General features: G+C 42.8%; 1 protein-coding gene across 1 annotated transcript in view; it reads left to right on the top strand.

The window, feature by feature from the left end:
- Nucleotides 1-20000, top strand: part of LOC145414032 (laminin subunit alpha-1-like) — a 147075-nt gene that overhangs the window by 51974 nt on the left and 75101 nt on the right. Inside the window, exon 3 of the mRNA XM_080283598.1 lies at nt 4349-4543. Coding sequence (XP_080139724.1) covers nt 4349-4543 — 195 coding nt within the window. The remainder of the gene's footprint in view (nt 1-4348; nt 4544-20000) is intronic.

Genomic DNA, 20000 nt, shown 5'->3' with positions numbered 1-20000 from the left:
ACAAAAAAAAAAAAAGAAAAATCATAGTACCAAGGGGAAAACAAAAAAATATCACAGTACAGCGATGCAAAAGAAAAAAAAATATCGCGAAATAACGAAGTGAAATTTAGCCACGAGCTCTCGGAGGGGAAATATTGTTTTTAATAATGGCGAGCTTCAAAGGGACCCCTGGAGCGTGTGGTGGAGGGGACGAAAAGAACGTGTACCTCTGGGGGACGAAATATTGCAGTCACTCCTGAACGGTATTACTTAGCGGAGGGGAGACAATTTTCATGCTTCCCCGTTCCACATGTTCTGTTTCATCTTTATTTCATTGTTACATCCAGGAGATTTAATTTTCAGAAGCTTCTCTCACAGCAAAAGGGTCAGGAAAGATCTCCATTATGCTCGTCTCTGCATGTGAAACGCCTCGATAAGAAAACATAAACTCATCAGGCACTATAGTCGCGGCGCACGAGTCTGAGGTTGTCATTATCGTACCCTGGCAGCCTACCATTCAAAAGTGCGTCCGATTTCGTATCATACACGAATCATATTATTATGCACGAATATTATTATACACGAACATATACACGAATCACCTGCGTCTCTTGTTTATACACGAAATGGGACGCACTTTTGAAACAGGAAGGAGAAAATCAAAAGAACGTCCTTGGGTTGGAGAGTGCAAACCACACTTCCTCTCTCGTTCAGCGCTGTCGTCTTTAGTCTTGCTACGGACAGACGATTTTTAGGCGATTTCATTCAGTTTATGGAGACCTGCTGTTGTGAAGGGGCTAAAAAAAAATCATCCTTTAGCCTCACATTGGTTTTTCTTTTTTATTTTCTATTCTCACCTGCGATGGAAAGCTTTACTATGCTTAGCGAAGCCTCTCTCTCTCTCTCTCTCTCTCTCTCTCTCTCTCTCTCTCTCTGTCAGTAAAATCGTCTGGGAATATCAAGATTACAGTGAAAATGATTCTCTCTCTCTCTCTCTCTCTCTCTCTCTCATCATTCTGGGACGAAGAAATCCCTCTTTTTCAATTCTGGATACGCCCTTCCCTGCCTCTAAATCCCCCCCTTTGCTTACTTGCTTGCGTTTGTGTTTGTTTTCTGACCATTTCCTGTGTGCTTGCTTGTTTGGCTTGGCGGGGTGGGGTGTAGGGTGAAGGTGGTGGTGTTTGTGTGAGTGTAAACAGTGACTCACACACACACACACACACACACACACACACACACACACACACACACACACACACACACACACACACACACACACACACACCTGACTCTCTCTCTCTCTCACACACACACACACACACCTGACTCTCTCTCTCTCTCTCTCTCTCTCTCTCACACACACACACACACACACACACACACACACACACACACACACACACACACACACCGCTCGCTGGTGCAGTGGTAACGTTCTCGCTTGCCATCTGGTAGACGGGAGTTCGTGCCTCGCTCAGGTTGCGAAAAGTTTCACTGACGAAGTGAGTGGTTACTGTCCCCCTTGAGCAAGGGGACGGGTGTGTGGGTGTGTGCAGGTTACAGCCTTGCCCTTAGATCGAACTATATGAGCTCTCAGCTCCCTTCCGGGAGGGTAAAAGCTGACGATCACGACCATCAAGTGATCCTGACCGACCCGGTGAATTACACACACACACACACACACACACACACACACACACACACACACACCTGACTCTCTCTCTCTCTCTCTCACACACACACACACACACACACACACTCAAAATCTTTCTATCCTCGTGGGCTTGGGAGGCGACCATTTCCTCTTGCTTAAACCCTTCCAATCCGTGACGTCTCCAATTTATTCTTTTTCTTCAAGACGATTTTGTTCAGCTGGGGAGAGATCGAATAGGAGAGGTTGAATATGGTTTTCTTCAACCCCTTTCACTGCAGAAAAAGCCTTCCCAGCGGAATAAAATCGTCTAGTAGCAGTGAAATTTGATTATAAATTACGTGCTGGTGGTGAAATGGTTTGAGGATTATTCTGCTTGTTATTATCATCCATTTTTTTGCTATGAGGATGGAGAGTGAGAGACTGACGAAGAGAGTGCATGTGAGTGAGGTGGAGGGCGGGAGAGGGAGGGGGAGGCCAAGGATTTGATGGAGGGATGGAATGGAGAAGCATATGAGGGAGGAGGGTGTGAGCTGGGAGCAGGGCTGTGAATGGCGGGGGACAGGGCGACATGGAGGCGATTTGTTTGTGGCCATCTCTTACGGGATTCAGGCGTCTGGCAATAGATAGATTGATAGATAGATTTTATTTTGAATGAGGAAATAACTTGCATAAATAGCAGAGATATACTGATAAGGGGAAGATGCAGGAGTGGAGAAAGGAGTGAGCTGTCTGAAAGGATGTGGGTTCGATCTTGGCAGGGCAGGGAAGATTTTGGGTCTGAACTTCATAGTAAAATAAAATGAAAACATTACTGACGTTTCTCAAGACCCACAGACATCTCATTAAAAAAAACTTCATTAATTCCACCACACAAATTCTGAATGAAGTTTCCCGGAATTTAATAAGTAAGGACGGTAGGTATGAGTGCCAAAGTGGTAAGATGTGAGGTTGCTTGATACGTAATGGACTGCTGGACTGAGGGGAGTGGACTGCCTACCCTTTGCCTCGTCAGAAAAAAATGAAAAAGCATCTCAGAAAAGCCAATACAACAGTTCCAATAGCGTCTTTGGGTCTGTATTCTACCACTTAAATTTTACTTCAATCTACACTTCACGGCATATATCAGTGTGACTTTACCTTCCCAGAGGACACACAACTTTCCCTCAAAATTTTATGTTTCTTGCGTATCCTCCTGCACACATTATCTTTCTCCCGATATCTGTCCCCTCCTGGCCCAGTCTCTCTCGGGAATGTAAAATATTGGAAATGCAAGGCGTGTAAAACCATGAAAGCATTGAGGAAAATGAAAGAATATATGAGAGTACACAGAAGGGGAAGGGAAGCAGAGGTGGAAACAAAAATATCATCCATCCTACTTCAGGTATTACTCAGAACACGCTCCAACACCACTACACACTGCAACACCACAATACCAACACCACAACACACTTCAACACTACAACACACTACAACACAACAACACACAACAACACCACGAAACTTCATCACTACACACTGCGCCACAACACACTGCAACACCACAACACACTATATCACAACACACCACAACACCACAACACATTACAACACACAGCAACACACCACAACACACACTTTCCCAACTCAGTTCATTTTACGGGTAGTTGGTGGCCGGGAGACGTTGCTTTCTTACCCTCGTGTCCTTGATAAATGCTCTTAACATTTTTTTCTTAACCAGAGTTCTTGGCTTTTTGGTTTTTTTCTCTCCTCCTCCAAAGCAAATGTAAGACTGATTTAATTTCTTCAGTAGTATCCTGTTCGCTATGTTTGCTAGAAAAATAGATCTTTGTGCTTTAGCCTTGGTTTAATTATCTCTATTTATTTACTTATTTATTTATTTGAATCATTAATATGCAAGATTCTTCCCATTCGTCTGACACCAGTCCCCTTTTTATGTCAGTTATGCGTAAAAAGAAAAAAAAAATTACGGTGTTATTACCTTCTAATAATTTTAATAATGTTAGCCTTCCTACAACGCAGTTTGCATTCATTTTTTGAGGACATTTTTGGCAGAGTAAGCTTATGATATACAGAACCTGTGAGTGTTTGGCCTTCCGCTTCGGTAGTGGCCTGTTATTTCAACAAATGGTTACCACTCCGTCTTAGCAATAAAGTTTTAAAGTTGTATATTACTGTATCTCCCTTTCTTGTTAATAAGCGTCTCACATGGCATCCGTAATTGTGTTAAAAGTGTGAAACGCAACATCAGAAGTTTGCGATGATGATGATGATGATGCTCTGATATGGCCCTTAACCAGCAGTATGGTGTTTCGTGAACCAGTTTCATGATTCGATTATTACAGGGCATTATGAGTCAAAGCGATTCATGTGCATTACATCCAGAGACCCTGTGTGCTACATCACTACGTAACCCATTCAGTATATTAGGTATAGAAGCTAGTCTTCCAATACTGTGAGGCAGTTATTACCTTCAGTATAACAAGTGGTAACATTATTCTCAAATGATAGGGACTAAAGGCGAGGGAGACCACGCATACCAACCCTCCCAAGGTATCACATGCCACACGTAAAATTTCGGTGACATCTACCCCTACCTGCACAGATACTGTACGCCTCGCTTAATTAATACCTGTAGGTAATTTGTGTAAGTAATGATGTATGTAGGTAATATGTGGGGGTAATTCGTGTGTCTAATTGTTGTGTTTCTTGCCTCAGGAGTACTGCAAGCTGACCGACCATTCCCACAACCGAGCGCCGCAGTGTGACCTGTGTGACGACCGCTCCCCTGACCCCGCACGCCGCCACCCCATCACGAACGCCATCGACGGCACGAATTCCTGGTGGCAGTCCCCCTCCCTGGCCGCCGGCAGGAGATACGAGTGGGTCACCATCACGCTCGATCTCAGGCAGGTCAGTATCGTCACAAACACCTGTTCGTATTTTAAGTGAAGCTTTAAGTGAGTTCTTAAGCGAGTTCACAATTTACTTTCTACATCCATATGTTCGTTGACAGAGAAGACCGTGATACTTGTTCCTAGGCGAATTATTGTGCATGTTACTCTTTCATATTCTCTTGTATAGTTTCCCAATATAGACGTGATTTTCGGCAGTAGCATAGATGAAGATATTAAGATGTAACAGGTAAGTTAAATCAACGAAGAGGTGTTACGAGACCTAGAGAGCCGAGGACAGTACAAGCCAGACAGTTTCTTTGTACACAATTATTCACCAGCGGGTTTAGCTTACTGGAGGTCTCAGCCTTAGTGGAGGATACCCCTGCTGTGGAAGTTAGGCGGAATATTTCTAGTTTCTATATTTACTCATATTTGGGTAATATAGAAGCCAAGAGTGGAAAATTGAAAGATATTTGGAAAGGAAAGGAATAGATATCTCGAATGGCCTTGTCAACCAGTTCTACAGTTGGTGCTGTTATAGTCTGTATGGGACACACGTGTGAGAGGTTGGTTCGTCTTTATACACGTTTTGGCCGTCAGTAATTTTGTTGTGTTGTTTCATAATTATACTGTGAATCTTATCCATACCCATCAAGAAGTCTGCCCGGTTTATGCCAGTTAAACCTCTTGCGTCCCAGTAGCCTGTGAAAGTCCAAAAATGGTTTAACTACTTCGCCCCAGCAAACACCAACAACTTTCTGCACCCGTCAATCTGGTGCGATCACATCACCGATGTAAACACGCCAGACAGCACAGCGCAACTTCTTACCGCGTCTTATAGATCCACCTGTCACCGCTATGACGAATTTGGCAAGACGTCAGAATGTGTAGAAATGTGTGAGTGTATGACCAAGCTCAAAAAAAAAAGTGTGAGTGTAGTACCACGCTCAAAAATAAAGTGTGAGTGTATTGCCACGCTCAAAAAAAAGTGTGAGTGTATTACCACGCTCAAAAACAGTGTGAGTGTATTACCAGGCTAAAAAAAAAAATGTGGGTGTATTACCACGCTCAAAAAAAAGTGTGAGTGTATTTCCAAGCTCAAAAAAAAGTGCTAGTATATGACCAAGCTCACAAAGAGACAGAAACAGAACACTTCATCACTTCCTACAGCCATGTCTAGCTTCGTGGGAGGGTGTCATGGAAAATTTTAACTAATTATTTGAAGCTTTTAATAGAATTTCGTTGTCGAGTAACATTTCCTTCCATAGTAAATGATGTTATTGCTTAATGTTCTATTTAGATGATGATTTAACTTGAGGTAATGCAAAGTTCACCTGCCGGAGTTGTTCGATTTTTTTTTTTTTTTACTGGCGGCTCCCTGACTTGATGAGAAGTTTAATGAATAATTCTGGCCTAGTGAGCAAAGTTAAGGAGGTAAAAAAATAAAAACGGCCATGCTGCTCAGTGGCCGTAGAAAATGTCTTTAATGTGATAATACTTTGCTAAACTTAAATTGAAACTGCTTACTGTCTCGTTTACGTCCTCTCGTCTCCTCTGCTTCTTTTTCAACAAGCCTATCCTAGTTATTCCCCTCGTGTCCTGTTCTTAGATTGCCTAACAAGGGTAGGGTAAAGTGGAAGCTTTATTGATAGTTGTTTGAAAATCTGTTAACAACTTGGAGTAACACTTCATGAGTCACAGTCAAGATCTCTAGTCATGTTCTGTATGATCTTTCCCCTCCATCTCACTCGCATACACTCTCCTAGTCAGTCTCTCACTCTCCATCATCTTTATGGTACACAGTAAAATGCAAGCCATGTTCTAGTCACTCTTTTAAGCAGACGCAGCATCACCACAGAACACGAATTATTTTATGAGGCGTGAACTGAACAGGCCAAAAGCGAGCGTGTGTAAATGTTGACGAGTATTTTTCTGCTTTTTGCTTCCTGTTTCCTTTATGACTCACTGGGAGAGGAGCGACGGATGTGGATTGGACCTAAAACCCATCGGAAACTTAGATATGGTCTTAGGCATACTAGTGTGAGATATAGACCTCTCCTAGAATAGATAATAGCCATCCATCAGTTGCTAGAATAAGGAAGCCGATAAAAAGAGGCGTCACCATAATGCAGAAGCACAGTCAGTCAGATCTTTATAAACTGTATATATTTTACATGCAAGGCTGTGCATAGTTGAGCCCTGTTATTTAGCTCACCTCCTCTGCTTGTTTCTTTCCTCTGTTGGCCAATAATCCTAAGCTGTGAGAGGAGGTTTGGTGGGATTCTCTGCCCATAGGTGATTCTCCCCATGATTCTTCTGGGAGGGAAGTGGCTGATGGAACCAATATCTTAAGTGGTAAGTGGGCACAGGGGAATAATAGACGAACTTTTATCCCCGACTCTACACTTACCGGAATTTGCTGGAAGTTTGTCAGACCGGCCATCTCATTTGTCCTGCCGTGCATAGCCTTCAAAAAGCTACATTGTGGGGGCACGTCACTTTCTGGTGCGGCACAGAACCTTTTCATCTGGGCATATTTATTACAACACCGAGACCCGGGTTCGAAGGACGCCATGCTTCTGTCTGACAACCATCTTCTTTATTGTAATCATTTAGTTGTAGTTGCAATAAGAGCAGTTGTTGTAGCTGAAGTGGCTTTATTGCTTGTTACTGGGGGGTATAGGAGTGGTCCTGCCTGGAACTTTCATTCCATTATTCCCTATTTTAGAAGTTGCTGTTGCTGTTGTTTTTGTAGTAACGGCAGCTTCGTCAGTATTTTTTATTGCCCTTTCGTGGATCATTCTTATTTTACCTTTGCTTCCAGGTAATTAGAAACTGTTACTTTGAGAGAGAGAGAGAGAGAGAGAGAGAGAGAGAGAGAGAGAGAGAGAGAGAGAGAGAGAGAGAGAGAGAGAGAGAGAGGGAAATAAATGCGTTCGTCGACTAGAAAAATCGTCAGCATAGAAAACCAGTAGAAGGAACTACTTTCGAAATGGCCTATGAGTGTCCCTCGTGAATTAATATGAGCTGTGGCATCATTATAATCGTCATATGTTATTATTGTTGTTTTTAAGAACTTCATATTCGGTGGAGTTCTTATTGATGTTGTTGATATTATTTTTTGGGGGGTGGGGGGGAGGGGGAAGATCTAGAGGACTGGCATTCCAAGATCGTTCGAGATACAGACTTGAAATATTCAGGAGTGATGTCTTTTGGTTGCAGGCTTCTTTTGGCACAAGAATTTAATTTCCTAGCACTAGCGTCGCACCAGCGCCCTGTATGTTATTTTTCAATTTTTGCTTTCCTGTGCAGCAAAAACTACTGAATCGATTTCTTTGCAAATGTTCCAATATGTAGTCGTCAACATACACTAGTACAACTGGGTATTTATATTACTTTTGAGATATTGAGGAAAATCAAAATGGCCGCCTCATGCCTGAAAATGCTAAATCTAAAGTATTTGGCTGATTTTGACCAAACTCGGTGGAAATGTAGTGGGTCATGAGTGAACATCATCTGCATGGTATGTCCTTGATCTCATGGTCACAGGTCAAAATCCCTTAAAAATTCTGAGTCATGCCAAAAGTCTCTTAATTTTCGGGCTTAAGTGATGACAGTAGTATTTCCACCTGGGGTGTGATGTTCTTTGATTATTGCTTCAGCAGTGTCAGATTTCTAGTTTATTATGTTTATTATTATTATTATTATTATTATTATTGTTGTTGTTGTTGTTATTATTATTATCAGTATTAGTAGTAATATAGTAGTAATGCTGTTGGTGGTAGTGGTTGTGGCAGTGGAAGTGGTGATGATGGTGGAAGTAATATTAATAATGGTAGTAGCAGTAGTGGTGGTGGTGGTGGCGGTAGTAGCCGTAGTGGTGGTGGTATAAAGTAAACAAGCAGGTAAGAACATCACTGTTTCATCATTGTTCACTAATCAAACTGTTGTCATGCAAACTCCAACTTCCACCTCTTCTTTTCCTTTTTGCACACCTTTCTAAATCCCTAAGTTACCTGACATATCACCTTCTTCCTCTTCTTACCTTCCTTCTTACTTCTCTGTTCCTCCTCCTCCTCTCTTCTCTTTCCCCTCTTAGCATTCTTCCTCCTCCATACTATTTCCTCACATTTCCAACTTCTTTTTATTAGCGATTTCCTGGGTTTGTTTTCTTGGGCTTGTTTGTATTCTTTTCTCCTGGCATTAAACCCTTCAGAATCGTGTTTCCTTTTAAGTAAACTACCCCTAGGTGATGTGGTTAATTTTAGGACAGAAATCTACCTGTGAAAGAATTAACTCTGGCTGAATCTAACCCTTCCACCTCGAAAAATCTCTCCCATTTCAATAAAAAAAAAAAAAAAAAAAAAAAACATCGTCTTTCAGTAGCGGAATAAAAAAAAAAATCACACCATAATATTAAAAGGGCTCATTCCCCGGGCTTTCCAACACTAGTTGCCTTTTTCTTTTAATAATACTTGTTGAATATCTTCCCTTATTTTTTTCCATCATTTCCATTTATCTCCTGACTTTATTTTGTATTTTACTCCCCTTATTCCTTCCTCTCCCTTCATTACTTCTTCCTTCATTCATTCCTTTCCTTTCTCAGTACTGTACCTTTATTTCTTCTTCCTCCTTCACTCCTTGTCTTCCTCTGTTTCCTTCACTCTTACCTCTCTTCCTTCATTCCTTCCTCCTCCTTCACTCCTTGTCTTCTTCTTTTTCCTTCACTCTTACCTCTCCTCCTTCCTTCATTTCATTCACTTCTTCAGCATCATTATTCACATCAGCTCAGTCTTTATCTCATCAACCACAAAATTTTGAATATATTCATTATATTAGGTAAAGAATAAATTTAATACATCGTAGGTTTCAGTTCACGTGGGTTTCACTTGACGTAGGTTTCGGATGGCGTAGGTTTCAGATGACAGGTTTCATTTGACGTGGGTTTCAGATTATGTGGGCTTCAGTTATGGGTTTCAGCTGGCGTGGGTTTCATTCAAGGTGGGTTTTATTTGATGTAGGCTTTAGTTGTGGGTTTCAGTTGACTTGGGTTTCAGTTGACAGGTTTCATTTGACGTGGGTTTCATTTGACGTGGGTTTCCGTTGACGTGGGTTTCATTTGACGTGAGTTTCATTTGACGTGGGTTTCAGTTGACGTGGGTTTCAGTTGACAGGTTTCATTTGACGTGGGTTTCAGTTGACGGGTTTTAGTTGCTGGTTTTAGTTGACGTGGGTTTCATTTAAGACAGGTTTCAGTTGACGTGGGTTTCATTTAAAGTGGGTTTCAGTTGACGTGAGTTTCATTTGATGTGGGCTTTAGTTGTGGGTTTCAGTTGGCGTGGGTTTCAGGTGATGTGGGTTTCATTGAAGGTGGGTTTCAGTTGTCGTGGGTTTTTGGTCTCAGTTGACTTATGTTTAAATTGATTTGGGTTTCACTGAGCTTGGGTTTCACTGGACGTACATGAGGTTTCTTTCGTGGGCGTGGGCGGTGCAGGAATTGGGTTACTAGGGCATGCATCGCGGCGGGTCTCGATGGGCGTGGGCATGAGTGTGGGCGTGGGCGTGGGTGCGGGCGTGGGTAGGGCTGGATATGGTATTGTACTCCGCCCTAAGTGCCCACGCCCATACTGGCCTGTCTGGGGCAAGGCAAAAACAAGTGTGGGGGGACAGGTGTGTGGGAGAGACAGGTGTGGAGGGGACGGGTGTGGGGGGACATGTGTGGGAGAGACAGGTGTGGGGGACAGGTGTGTGGGAGAGACAGGTGTGGGGGCACAGATGTGTGGAAGAGAGGTGTGGGGGGACAGGTGTGTGGGAGACAGGTGTGGGGGACAGGTGTGTGGGAGAGAGGTGTGGGGGGACAGATGTGTGGGAGAGACAGGTGTGTGGGAGACAGGTGTGGGGGAGAAACAGATGTGGGGGGACAGGTGTGTGGGAGTGACAGGTTTGGGGAAGTGAGATGGAACTGGGATAGAGGGACATTTGTGGGACAAGAAAATAGACAGGTGTAAGGCAGGGAGACAGACAGGTGTAGGGCAGGGAGACAGACAGGTGTGGGACGGGGAGAGAGACAGGTGTGAAAGAGAAACAGACGAAGAGGTGAAATAGAGAGACAGGTATGAGAGAAGGGCAAATATGGGCTAAGGAAACAGACAGACAGAGACATGTATGGGACAGAGAGAGAGGTATGGGACACGGAGATGTGGGGATGATAGATAAACAGAAATGATAGATTAATGGTAGGGGGACAATTGTAGGAGAGAGAATTAGGTGTGATAGATATAAGTGGATTAAATAAGTAGATAAAACAGAGGGAAGTATATTGTGTCTATTTTTTTCCTCCCCGGTTAACCCCTTCAATCCGATAACGTGTCTCTGTACGTAATTCTCTATCTCCAGACGATTTTAAGCTCAGGACAAACCGCTGGTAGTGAGGGGTTAAGGATGGATTTTTTTTTAAAACTCATCCACTGTGAAAAATTGATCCCCGAGTAAAATCGTGTGGAAGTAGCAAGATGGAAGGAAAAATGTATATAATTGGATCTGGGTTAGCTTTTTCTTCATATTCTTTTTCATAACTTCATCCTTGGCCTTCACTTTCATCTCTCCTCCTGTTTTCACCTGTTTTGTCATCTTCCTCATCTCCTCATTAACCAGCCTCCTCTTTCATCATCTCCCCCTCTTTGCCATCCTTTACTGCTTTATTATATTATTCTCAACTTTACTCTTAATTGGCCATGTGGAGAGGATGAAGAGCGAGAGACTAACGAGGAGAGTGTATGTAAGTGAAATGGAGTGGGGAGAGGGAAGGGGAGACCGAGGATGAGATGGAGGGATGAAGTGGAGAGGTATATGAGACAGGGGGATGTGAGCTGGGGGGAGGGCAGCGAAATGGCAGGAGACAGGACGACATGGAGGCGATTTGTTTATGGCCATCCCTTACGGGATTAAGGCGCCTTGCAATAGATAGACAGATAGACCATTCATTTCCCAGTCTTCTCCAGCTTCGCCAGAGTTTACATATAATCCTTTCCCATCAATTTCACCTTTTCAGTTTTATCTAAGTAACTGTCATCGTCTGGCCTTCCAAATGTTACCGTCCTCTTCGTAATTCCATTTTTAACATTAGAGCTCCTGTGACCCACTAAAAATTGTCGTGAGTTAGCAGATATAAGATTCTGGGAAAGACAATAATATAAGAATGTTAACTGTGACGGTATTGACACTCTCAGGTTCCAATATTCAGATTATAATTGTTTACTAAAATATAGAACAGAAGACAAGGGAGACACGACCAGGGATGGGGTTAATTTCGTATTTTATATATTTATTTATTTTTATCAAACGTTATATCATCGTCATTTTCACCATCAGTCTATAAGTTTCACCATCCATCCATCGTTTTACCATCATTTTCACCATCCATCCATCATTTCACCATCATTCTCACCATCCATCCATCGTTTCACCATCATTCTCACCATCCATCCAATTTTTCACCATCATTTTCACCATACATCCATCACATCACCATCATTTTCACCATCAGTCCATCGTTTCACCACAGTATTCACCCTCCTTTACACCATCATCATTATCATCATTTTCACCATCATATTCACCAAGTTAACCATCTATTTTACACTGATATCTTCTCACCATCATTATCACCATCTTTATCTTGTGTCCTTCTCGCTTCTTGTAAAATGGTCTCAGCTTTCCCTGGCAGGGGAGAGAGAGAGAGAGAGAGAGAGGATGTTCTTCTTTATCTCTCTCATTCGCTTTTCCCTTCACTTTTTCCTGCCTCTTATTGATGAGAGAGAGAGAGAGAGAGGAGAATCACGGTACATTACTCTTTATAATAAATCCACGATGCTTACCACCATTTTTCAATATCTTCCGCCAAAGTGTTATTCAGGCCAGAAATTTCACCTTCATAAGCAGGCGTATTACGTGCCCTGATGGCCACACGCTAACAACGACCGAGTGACGTGTTTATATACCTCATACTCTCATTTCTTCTCAGCAGTTTCTCATGTAATTTTGTTCCCTTGGCTCTAGATATGCAGGAAAACATATATACGTACCAGATCGCCTTAAATATAGAGGTTCCGTAAAAGAAGATACGAGTCCACAACAAGGAAAGCCAGCAAGACATATTTGGTTCCCTCGCATTTTTTTTTTTTTTTTTCCGCCGACTCCTCTCGTGTTTGTTTACGTGGTGCGGTAAAGAGGCGCTTTTGGGAGACCTCTTGGCCATATTCTGCTCTCGTGATGTGTCTCCCCGTCTCCCCCTTCCCCCAGCTGCGCCAGGGGACCAGCTGCTCCGTTGGTCTTTTCTTCACCGAGCGATAAATTGTTGTTGCAAAGGAAGGGTAGTTCGGCACAGATTTTTCCATTTTTGTTCCCTTGCCAAAATGAATGATAAATAGTACCTAAGTCTCTTCAATACGATGCTTATTGTGTGTGTGTGTGTGTGTGTGTGTTTGTTTGTGTGTGTGTGTGTGTGTGTGTGTGTGTGTGTGTGTGTGTGTGTGTGTGTGTGTGTGTGTGTGTGTGTGTGTGTGTGTGTGTGTTTCAACAGCATGGAGATTTCTGTTTTTTCTCTTTATTTCTTTTCTATGCACACCAAATCTCACCCACAAAACGCACCTGTTCTTACGACCCTGGACTCATCTGGACATGAATTCTGTAAAATGCAAGTGAGGATGCTTTGTGAACTGCAGGCTCAAGTTGCCCTTCTCCACCAAGCCACTATCCTTTTTTGGGAGGATAGGGAGGGAGTTGAGAGATGTTTGTGTAGCCAGGCAGCAGAGCCAGTATAGCCGTGCCACCGCGTGAAGGCATCCTTGTCCAGTATAACCCCGTACACAACCTTTTCAAATATTCTAATATCAAGTCTACAGTCAGCCTCGAAATCCCTGCTCAACCCCTCCCCCTCGCGGTCCAGGTGTGCATACGGATCTTCACTAATTCACTCTTGCTTACTACCTGGTCGGAGTGTAGATCTAGTGCCCAAAATTTCGTTTCCTAAAAAAAAAAAAAAAAAAAAAAACGAACATCACTCACTCCAGTAATCCTTCTCATGTTAGAATACTGGGGACGGGGCTGGGGTAGGGGCTGCTTCAGGTGTAGGTAAGTAGGGGTCTTCATAGGTACCATCCTTCCTAATATCTGGTCGGCGCGGAGGTCTACCTTGTGAAATAATCGTTCTCTTTGGAAAAATGTGTACAGTGGATTGAACTCTCTCTCTCTCTCTCTCTCTCTCTCTCTCTCTCTCTCTCTCTCTCTCTCTCTCTCACACACACACACACACACACACACACATCCTCTCTCTCTCTCTCTCTCTCTCACACACACACACACACACACACACACACACACACACACACACACACACACACACACACACACACACACACACACTACCAGCAAATATTAAGGTAAAGAGACATCTAATCATGAAGGTAACATAAATGAATTCCATTGTCCTATTTTGCCACCAGAAGTCAGCCATGAACTGAATATAAAACAACAGATAAAATAGCAAGAATAAGGCAAAATCGCAGTATCGTAGTGAAGGGATTAAAGAGGAGAAAATGTACCGTCTTGACAGTACAGCACCGGGAGAAATCACAAATGAATTGGCTAAATTTGTGGAAGGACGCTTCTTCCTGTCCTTTGAGTGATACAGAACGACTCCCCATTACTAGGATACAGTCGCCTTCTCTTTTATCTCCCTCCGATCTTCAGAGGGAGACTAAAGGTGGCGAGGTTAATCCATACGGGCAGAGAGCATTTTCATCTATTTTTGGACTTTTCTTATTGACTTTAAAACGTATCTCTGTTAGTGAAAAGGTCAAGGAAAGCGATGTCTAACCCACGAAGCTCGAAAAATATCTATCAAGCAGAGTAGAAATACGTAAAGAGACCATTTTAAAAGATTCCATGGCCGAAAGAGTTTAGGTGACCCATTTTACCTCACTGTAGCGCCGGAAAACATTATCTGTAACTTTTCTTAATTTGTGGGAACGTACTTCTTCCTAACAACCAACCTGTAGTTTTGAGAGTATAAAAACGATCCCTAATTACACGGATATATATATACACACAGTGGAGGGTGGGACGCAGATTTAACAGCCCCGAATCCCTCATGTTTACCTGCCAAGCTTCTTCGTAAAAACCATGTAGGGTGAGTTTTATTCGAAGGTTGAGTGACTGCAGCGGCCTAATCGGGTTTGACTGCATTGGTCCTCCTCGTTTTGAATGCCAGTCAGAATGGGTGTATCAGCTATTGGTTTTTATCTAATGGTTTGTTTTTACTGCTGAAAATTGGCCTGGTTAATTTGTAGACGTTTTGCAGATACTGAGCCCGCTTTTCGCATATCGAGTAGTTTTCTTAATATGGTTGTAAAAGTGGGTGTAATGGGAGGGCATTGAAATGGCAGGGGACAGGGCCACATGGAGGCGATTTGTTTGTGGCCTCCCCTTACTGAAATAGGGCGTCTGGCTATAGATAGATAGATAGACGAAAAAAGAGAAAATGAGGAAGTCGAAGGCATCGAAATGGCAGGGGACAGGGCGAAATGGAGGTGATTTGTTTGTGGCCACCCCTTACTGAAACAGGGCGTCTGGCTATAGATAGATAGGTAGACTGACAGATAGATGAAAAAAGAAAGAGAAAATGAGGAAGTCAGCTCGGAATGAGAAACAGATTTAACCTCGTAGGAGCGGTGTCGTCATTTTCCTCTTAATCAGTGCCAAGATAAAAAAAAATTATGATTAATTCCCTGCCATACTTAGGCTTATTTTTGCAGGACGTACAAGGGACATGGGAAGAATCTGCACTTTCCTTTTTGTGTCTTTCCCTCATAAGATCTGTTTATAGTGGAAGAAAGACATATGATTCTTCTCTCGCCTTGTCTCTCCTGGAAAACCAAATCAAAGTTACAACAGAGAAACGAACATAAATTTATTCGTGTATTCGGGCGACCATGGAAGGGTTCTAGTTAATAAATATATGTAGTATTAAATGGGGTAAATTCGACCATCTCACCCTTCCAGTTTGAAAAAGTCTACGTTGTATCATCGCCAACTTTCGTCCCGTCATCTGTCCTGCTTTTGTCTACGGTCTTGGAAAATTAGTCTTTTGAATCCGACACAAATGACACAGGTGGCACTGATCCTTGGCCAAATAACCAGTGTCAATTGCTGTAAGATATTCATATGTTCTTAATAATAATAATAATAAAGCTAGATTAAGCTTCTGAATAGAAAGTCTTGATTATAAAGCAGCGTAAAGCGTGGAAATGACAGAAGGTGAATCGAATATGGGAAGAAATGTACAAAGTAAAGTAACTGGAAGAAGGAAAGAAATGGAGAAGACGAGGGGGATAGAAGCAGGAGAGATAGAGTGAATGAAGAATGAAGAGGAGGATGAGGAGGACTGAAAGACCAAGTGAAGGGAATGAAAGGGGGACGAGGAAGAGAAGGAAGAAATAAGTAAAGGGTAAGATGTAATTTGGAAGACGAAGAAGAAGAAGAAGAAGAAGAAGAGGAGGAGGAGGAGGAGGAGGAATAAGTGAAATGGACGAGAAGGAGAATTTCGACCAGAAGTGCATTTCTGTTTATGTAAAAATTATGGAACCCAGGGTTGGAAGTCCACAAAACCTGTCCATTCCAAAGAAAACTGATCAAAAAAAAGAAATCCAGACTCAAGATCCGTTGCTTTCGAGATGCCTGGACGTATTACCTTCAATAGACTGGGTGTGTTTGGCGGAGGGAAGGGGCATACAGTTCCAGAGTTGACCATTTGCATACCTGAAAGACTTCGAATATCAGAAAGTTGGACAGATAAGGGGTGAGGTTGGGTGTGGATAGACGTGTGCTGCGTGCCCGGCGTGAGGTGAAAGCATTATATTAAAAAGCACATACTAGATTACTAAGTGGAAATTATTGAAGAACTGCAACTAAGCCGGTATAAGGTAACTTGATGCAGTACAGAGAGAGAGAGAGAGAGAGAGAGAGAGAATTACTGCACATCCCGGAAAATGGGTATCGTTCCCATTTCTTGAGTAAATCAATCAGAATCTTGGGAATTTGATCTCTTTGAAATCTCTCGGAGTGTGTGTGTGTGTGTGTGTGTGTGTGTGTGTGTGTGTGTGTGTGTGTGTGTGTGTGTGTGTGTGTGTGTGTGTGTATGTGTGTGTGTGAGAGAGAGAGAGAGAGAGAGAGAGAGAGAGAGAGAGAGAGAGAGAGTCAGTTCCTTTGTCCTCTCTTAAAACATAAACTTGGAGGAAATTTTCGTCCCTTTCAGTGTTACAATATATTCTACGGCTATATATATTCTTTCCCAAGCACTTCTTCGTGACTAGTACCACATTCTAGTGTTAATCTATGCTTACAGTTGGCAGCATAAGACAACACTCCGGCTCTCCATCCTTTCCACGGCTATTCTTCGTGACTAGGACCATATTCTAGAGTTATTTCGCAGTTACACCTCGGCATTCAAGATGGAGAGGAGGCAATTTTGGGCCAGTTAAAGTGAACAGACTATAGAGAGAGATCGTATTTTCTGTCGTAAGTTCGGAAGCCCAGATTCGTAAGGTAATTCTTGACTGCGACTGTACGTATTTGTCTGTCTGAAGGTTTATATCATCATCATCATCACTCATTATTATTATTATTATTATTTATTATTATTATTATTATTATTATTATTATTGGTGGCTGGGGGCACTCTCTTTCCACTCACTCAATGTATTGCTGCTCTCGGGTGTCTGCCCTTTCCTCTCCATCCTTCTTTCCTTCCATCCTCTTCCGTCTTTCTTTCCTTCATTCTTTCCTCTTCCTTCTGCCTGTGGGTGACTCTACACTGAGTGTCAAGCCAAATGGTTTCCTGTACACCAGGAAACCATTTACTGCGCTGGATGGTAACCATATAACCAAATTTTGGCGCCTAGTGGTTTAGTGGGTAATTAAGGCACTCCAGTCGGATTCAGCCGGTGAAGGTTTATATCCAAGGGGTTGTTGGGTTTATTGCTCATGTAATGCAAGAGTGTGTAAGAAACGGAATCTAAAGGTGAATGTAGGGAAGAGTAAAGTGATGGTCTTTGAGAGAGGTGAAGTCAGTGAATGTACAGCGAGGTTGGATGGTGAGGATTTGGAAAATGTGAGTACGTTTAAGTACTTGGGTAGTGTGATGAGTAAGGATGGAGGTTTGGAGGGTGAAGTGCTTGAAAGGGTACAGCAGGGAAGAAAAGTTGCTGGTTCTTTGAAAGCAGTGATAAGAAACAGGGAAGTGAGCATGGAAGTGAAAAAGTTACTACATGACAGTATTGTGATACCAGCTCTAACGTACGGAAGTGAAGCTTGGACGTTGTTGGAAGGACACAAGTAAAGAGTGAGAGCAGTGGAAATGAGTTATTTAAGAGGAGCCTGTGGAGTCACATGGAGAGACAGGCTGACGAATGAGGATATAAAGGAGCGTTGTGGTGTTGATGTGGATGTGATAGGAAGCGTTATGAGGAACACACTGAGGTGGTTTGGCTATGTGGAGAGGATGGAGGGTGAAAGACTGACGAAGAGAGTGTATGTGAGTGAGGTGGAGGGGGGAAGAGGGAGGGGGAGGCCGAGGATGAGATGGAGGGATGGGGTGGAGAGGTATATGAGAGAGGGGTGTGTGAGTTGGGAGCAGGGCAGTGAAATGGCGGGGGACAGGGCGACTTGGAGGCGATTTGTTTGTGGCCACCCCAAACGGGATTGAGGCGTCTGGCAATAGATAGATAGATAGTAATGCAACTCAGTGATGAGTGAGGCTGGTCACTCTCATCTTAAATGTCAGGACCAATTGCCTAGCCCCGGGGTCCTACGCTCCTCATGGTGCAACGTACAATTGGATGATGGATGGAAGGATGGATTATTATTATTATTATTTTTAGATTTAATATTATTATTATTATTATTATTATTATTATTATTATTATTATTATTATTATACCCCCAGGAATAAGTGATACCCATATTTTTAAGTTCCTGCCCCTCCCCCCCTCCTACCTCTTATGTAACGTTCACTGCTGCATGTCCCAGCGCTTACTCACACGCACGGGCGGGGTTCATGGGCGTCTCCGGGATTTGAGAGAGAGAGAGAGAGAGAGAGAGAGAGAGAGAGAGAGAGAGAGATTTTCACCCTTATTAACATAGCACCTTTTTTCCAGAATTTTCCTCGTCTGTTATTTCTCAAAGTTGATTACCTTCCCTTCAGAGACACCTGTAGATTTTTATAACATAATTAACGCCTCCAGTCTCTCTCTCTCTCTCTCTCTCTCTCTCTCTCTCTGTCATAATTTACCCATACGTCATCAGTCACTCTTGCTCCTTACGGTTGAGATCTAGACTAACAATGATACAGTATTATTAACCAAAAAATTCCCCCATCTATCATTTTTCAAAGTTATGCCCTTTCCTCCCGGGACGCTTTGTATATATAAAGGCATTTGGGGTGACGTGTAGAGATGAGAGAAGCAGGCGAGGAGGGGAGGGGGGCGATGGAAGTTGGCATCCCCCCTCCTCAAAAAAAAAAATGGATACGCCCCCAGTGATGTTTACGCGGTCCTTTGCACGCTGGCCTATTAAACCTGGCCATATATAGCTTCGAGTTTGTGTTCTGAGCTGTTTACGAGAGTGGCTTATTGTTTGTGGGTGAGTGTGTATTGCTTGAGGGTTTATATGCTTTGTGGATGCTTGTTTATTGATTGGGAACGTTTGATTGGTGTTTGTTAATGTTTGTTCGGTGTTTAAGTGATCATTTACTCTTCTTGGATGTTTGCTTATTGCCAAACTCAGCACTGAACTGGCTTATCTCTGAAAATTATAAACCTCAGTGGACTTACATTGTTGGATAGCTAAAATAACAACAAACTTACACGCTCGAATTCTTTCCACACTTTTATGTATGGACACACATCTATAACTTCATTTACACCCGCGCTCGCGAAACAGGTTGCAAAAGGTCGGAAATATCAGCCTAGTTAAGGTGAATGGAGTATAGTTTTTTATATCCCTTGTTGATTCGGCATGCAATCTAATTCTTTAAACATTTGCAACATGGTATCAGTTGCAAAGGAGAGGCCTGGAATACGTGGTTGCACAAGTAGACTGGAGAGATGACAGGATTAGTTTGAGATGAGAGAGAGAGAGAGAGAGAGAGAGAGAGAGAGAGAGAGAGAGAGAGAGAGAGAGAGAGAGAGAGAGAGAGAGCCATACCAAGTTTATCCTTTTCACTACGAGTGGTCTCCATGATAAGTAAAATCGTCTGGCGGTGTGTGTGTGTGTGTGTGTGTGTGTGTGTGTGTGTGTGTGTGTGTGTGTGTGTGTGTGTGTGTGTGTGTGTGAAAGGGACTAGACTGATAGGGGATGTGTGGGTGGAGCTGTGTACCCAGAAGTGAGTGGGCGACAGGAATGAGTTGAAGAAAAGG

Source organism: Coenobita brevimanus, chromosome 98, assembly GCF_032717465.1.
Source record: "Coenobita brevimanus isolate Jiangsu-jjx chromosome 98, ASM3271746v2, whole genome shotgun sequence".
In the NCBI taxonomy this organism is placed as follows: Eukaryota; Metazoa; Arthropoda; class Malacostraca; order Decapoda; family Coenobitidae; genus Coenobita; species Coenobita brevimanus.
The sequence above is the reverse complement of the archived record's forward strand: the minus strand, read 5'-3'. Positions and strand labels throughout refer to the sequence as shown.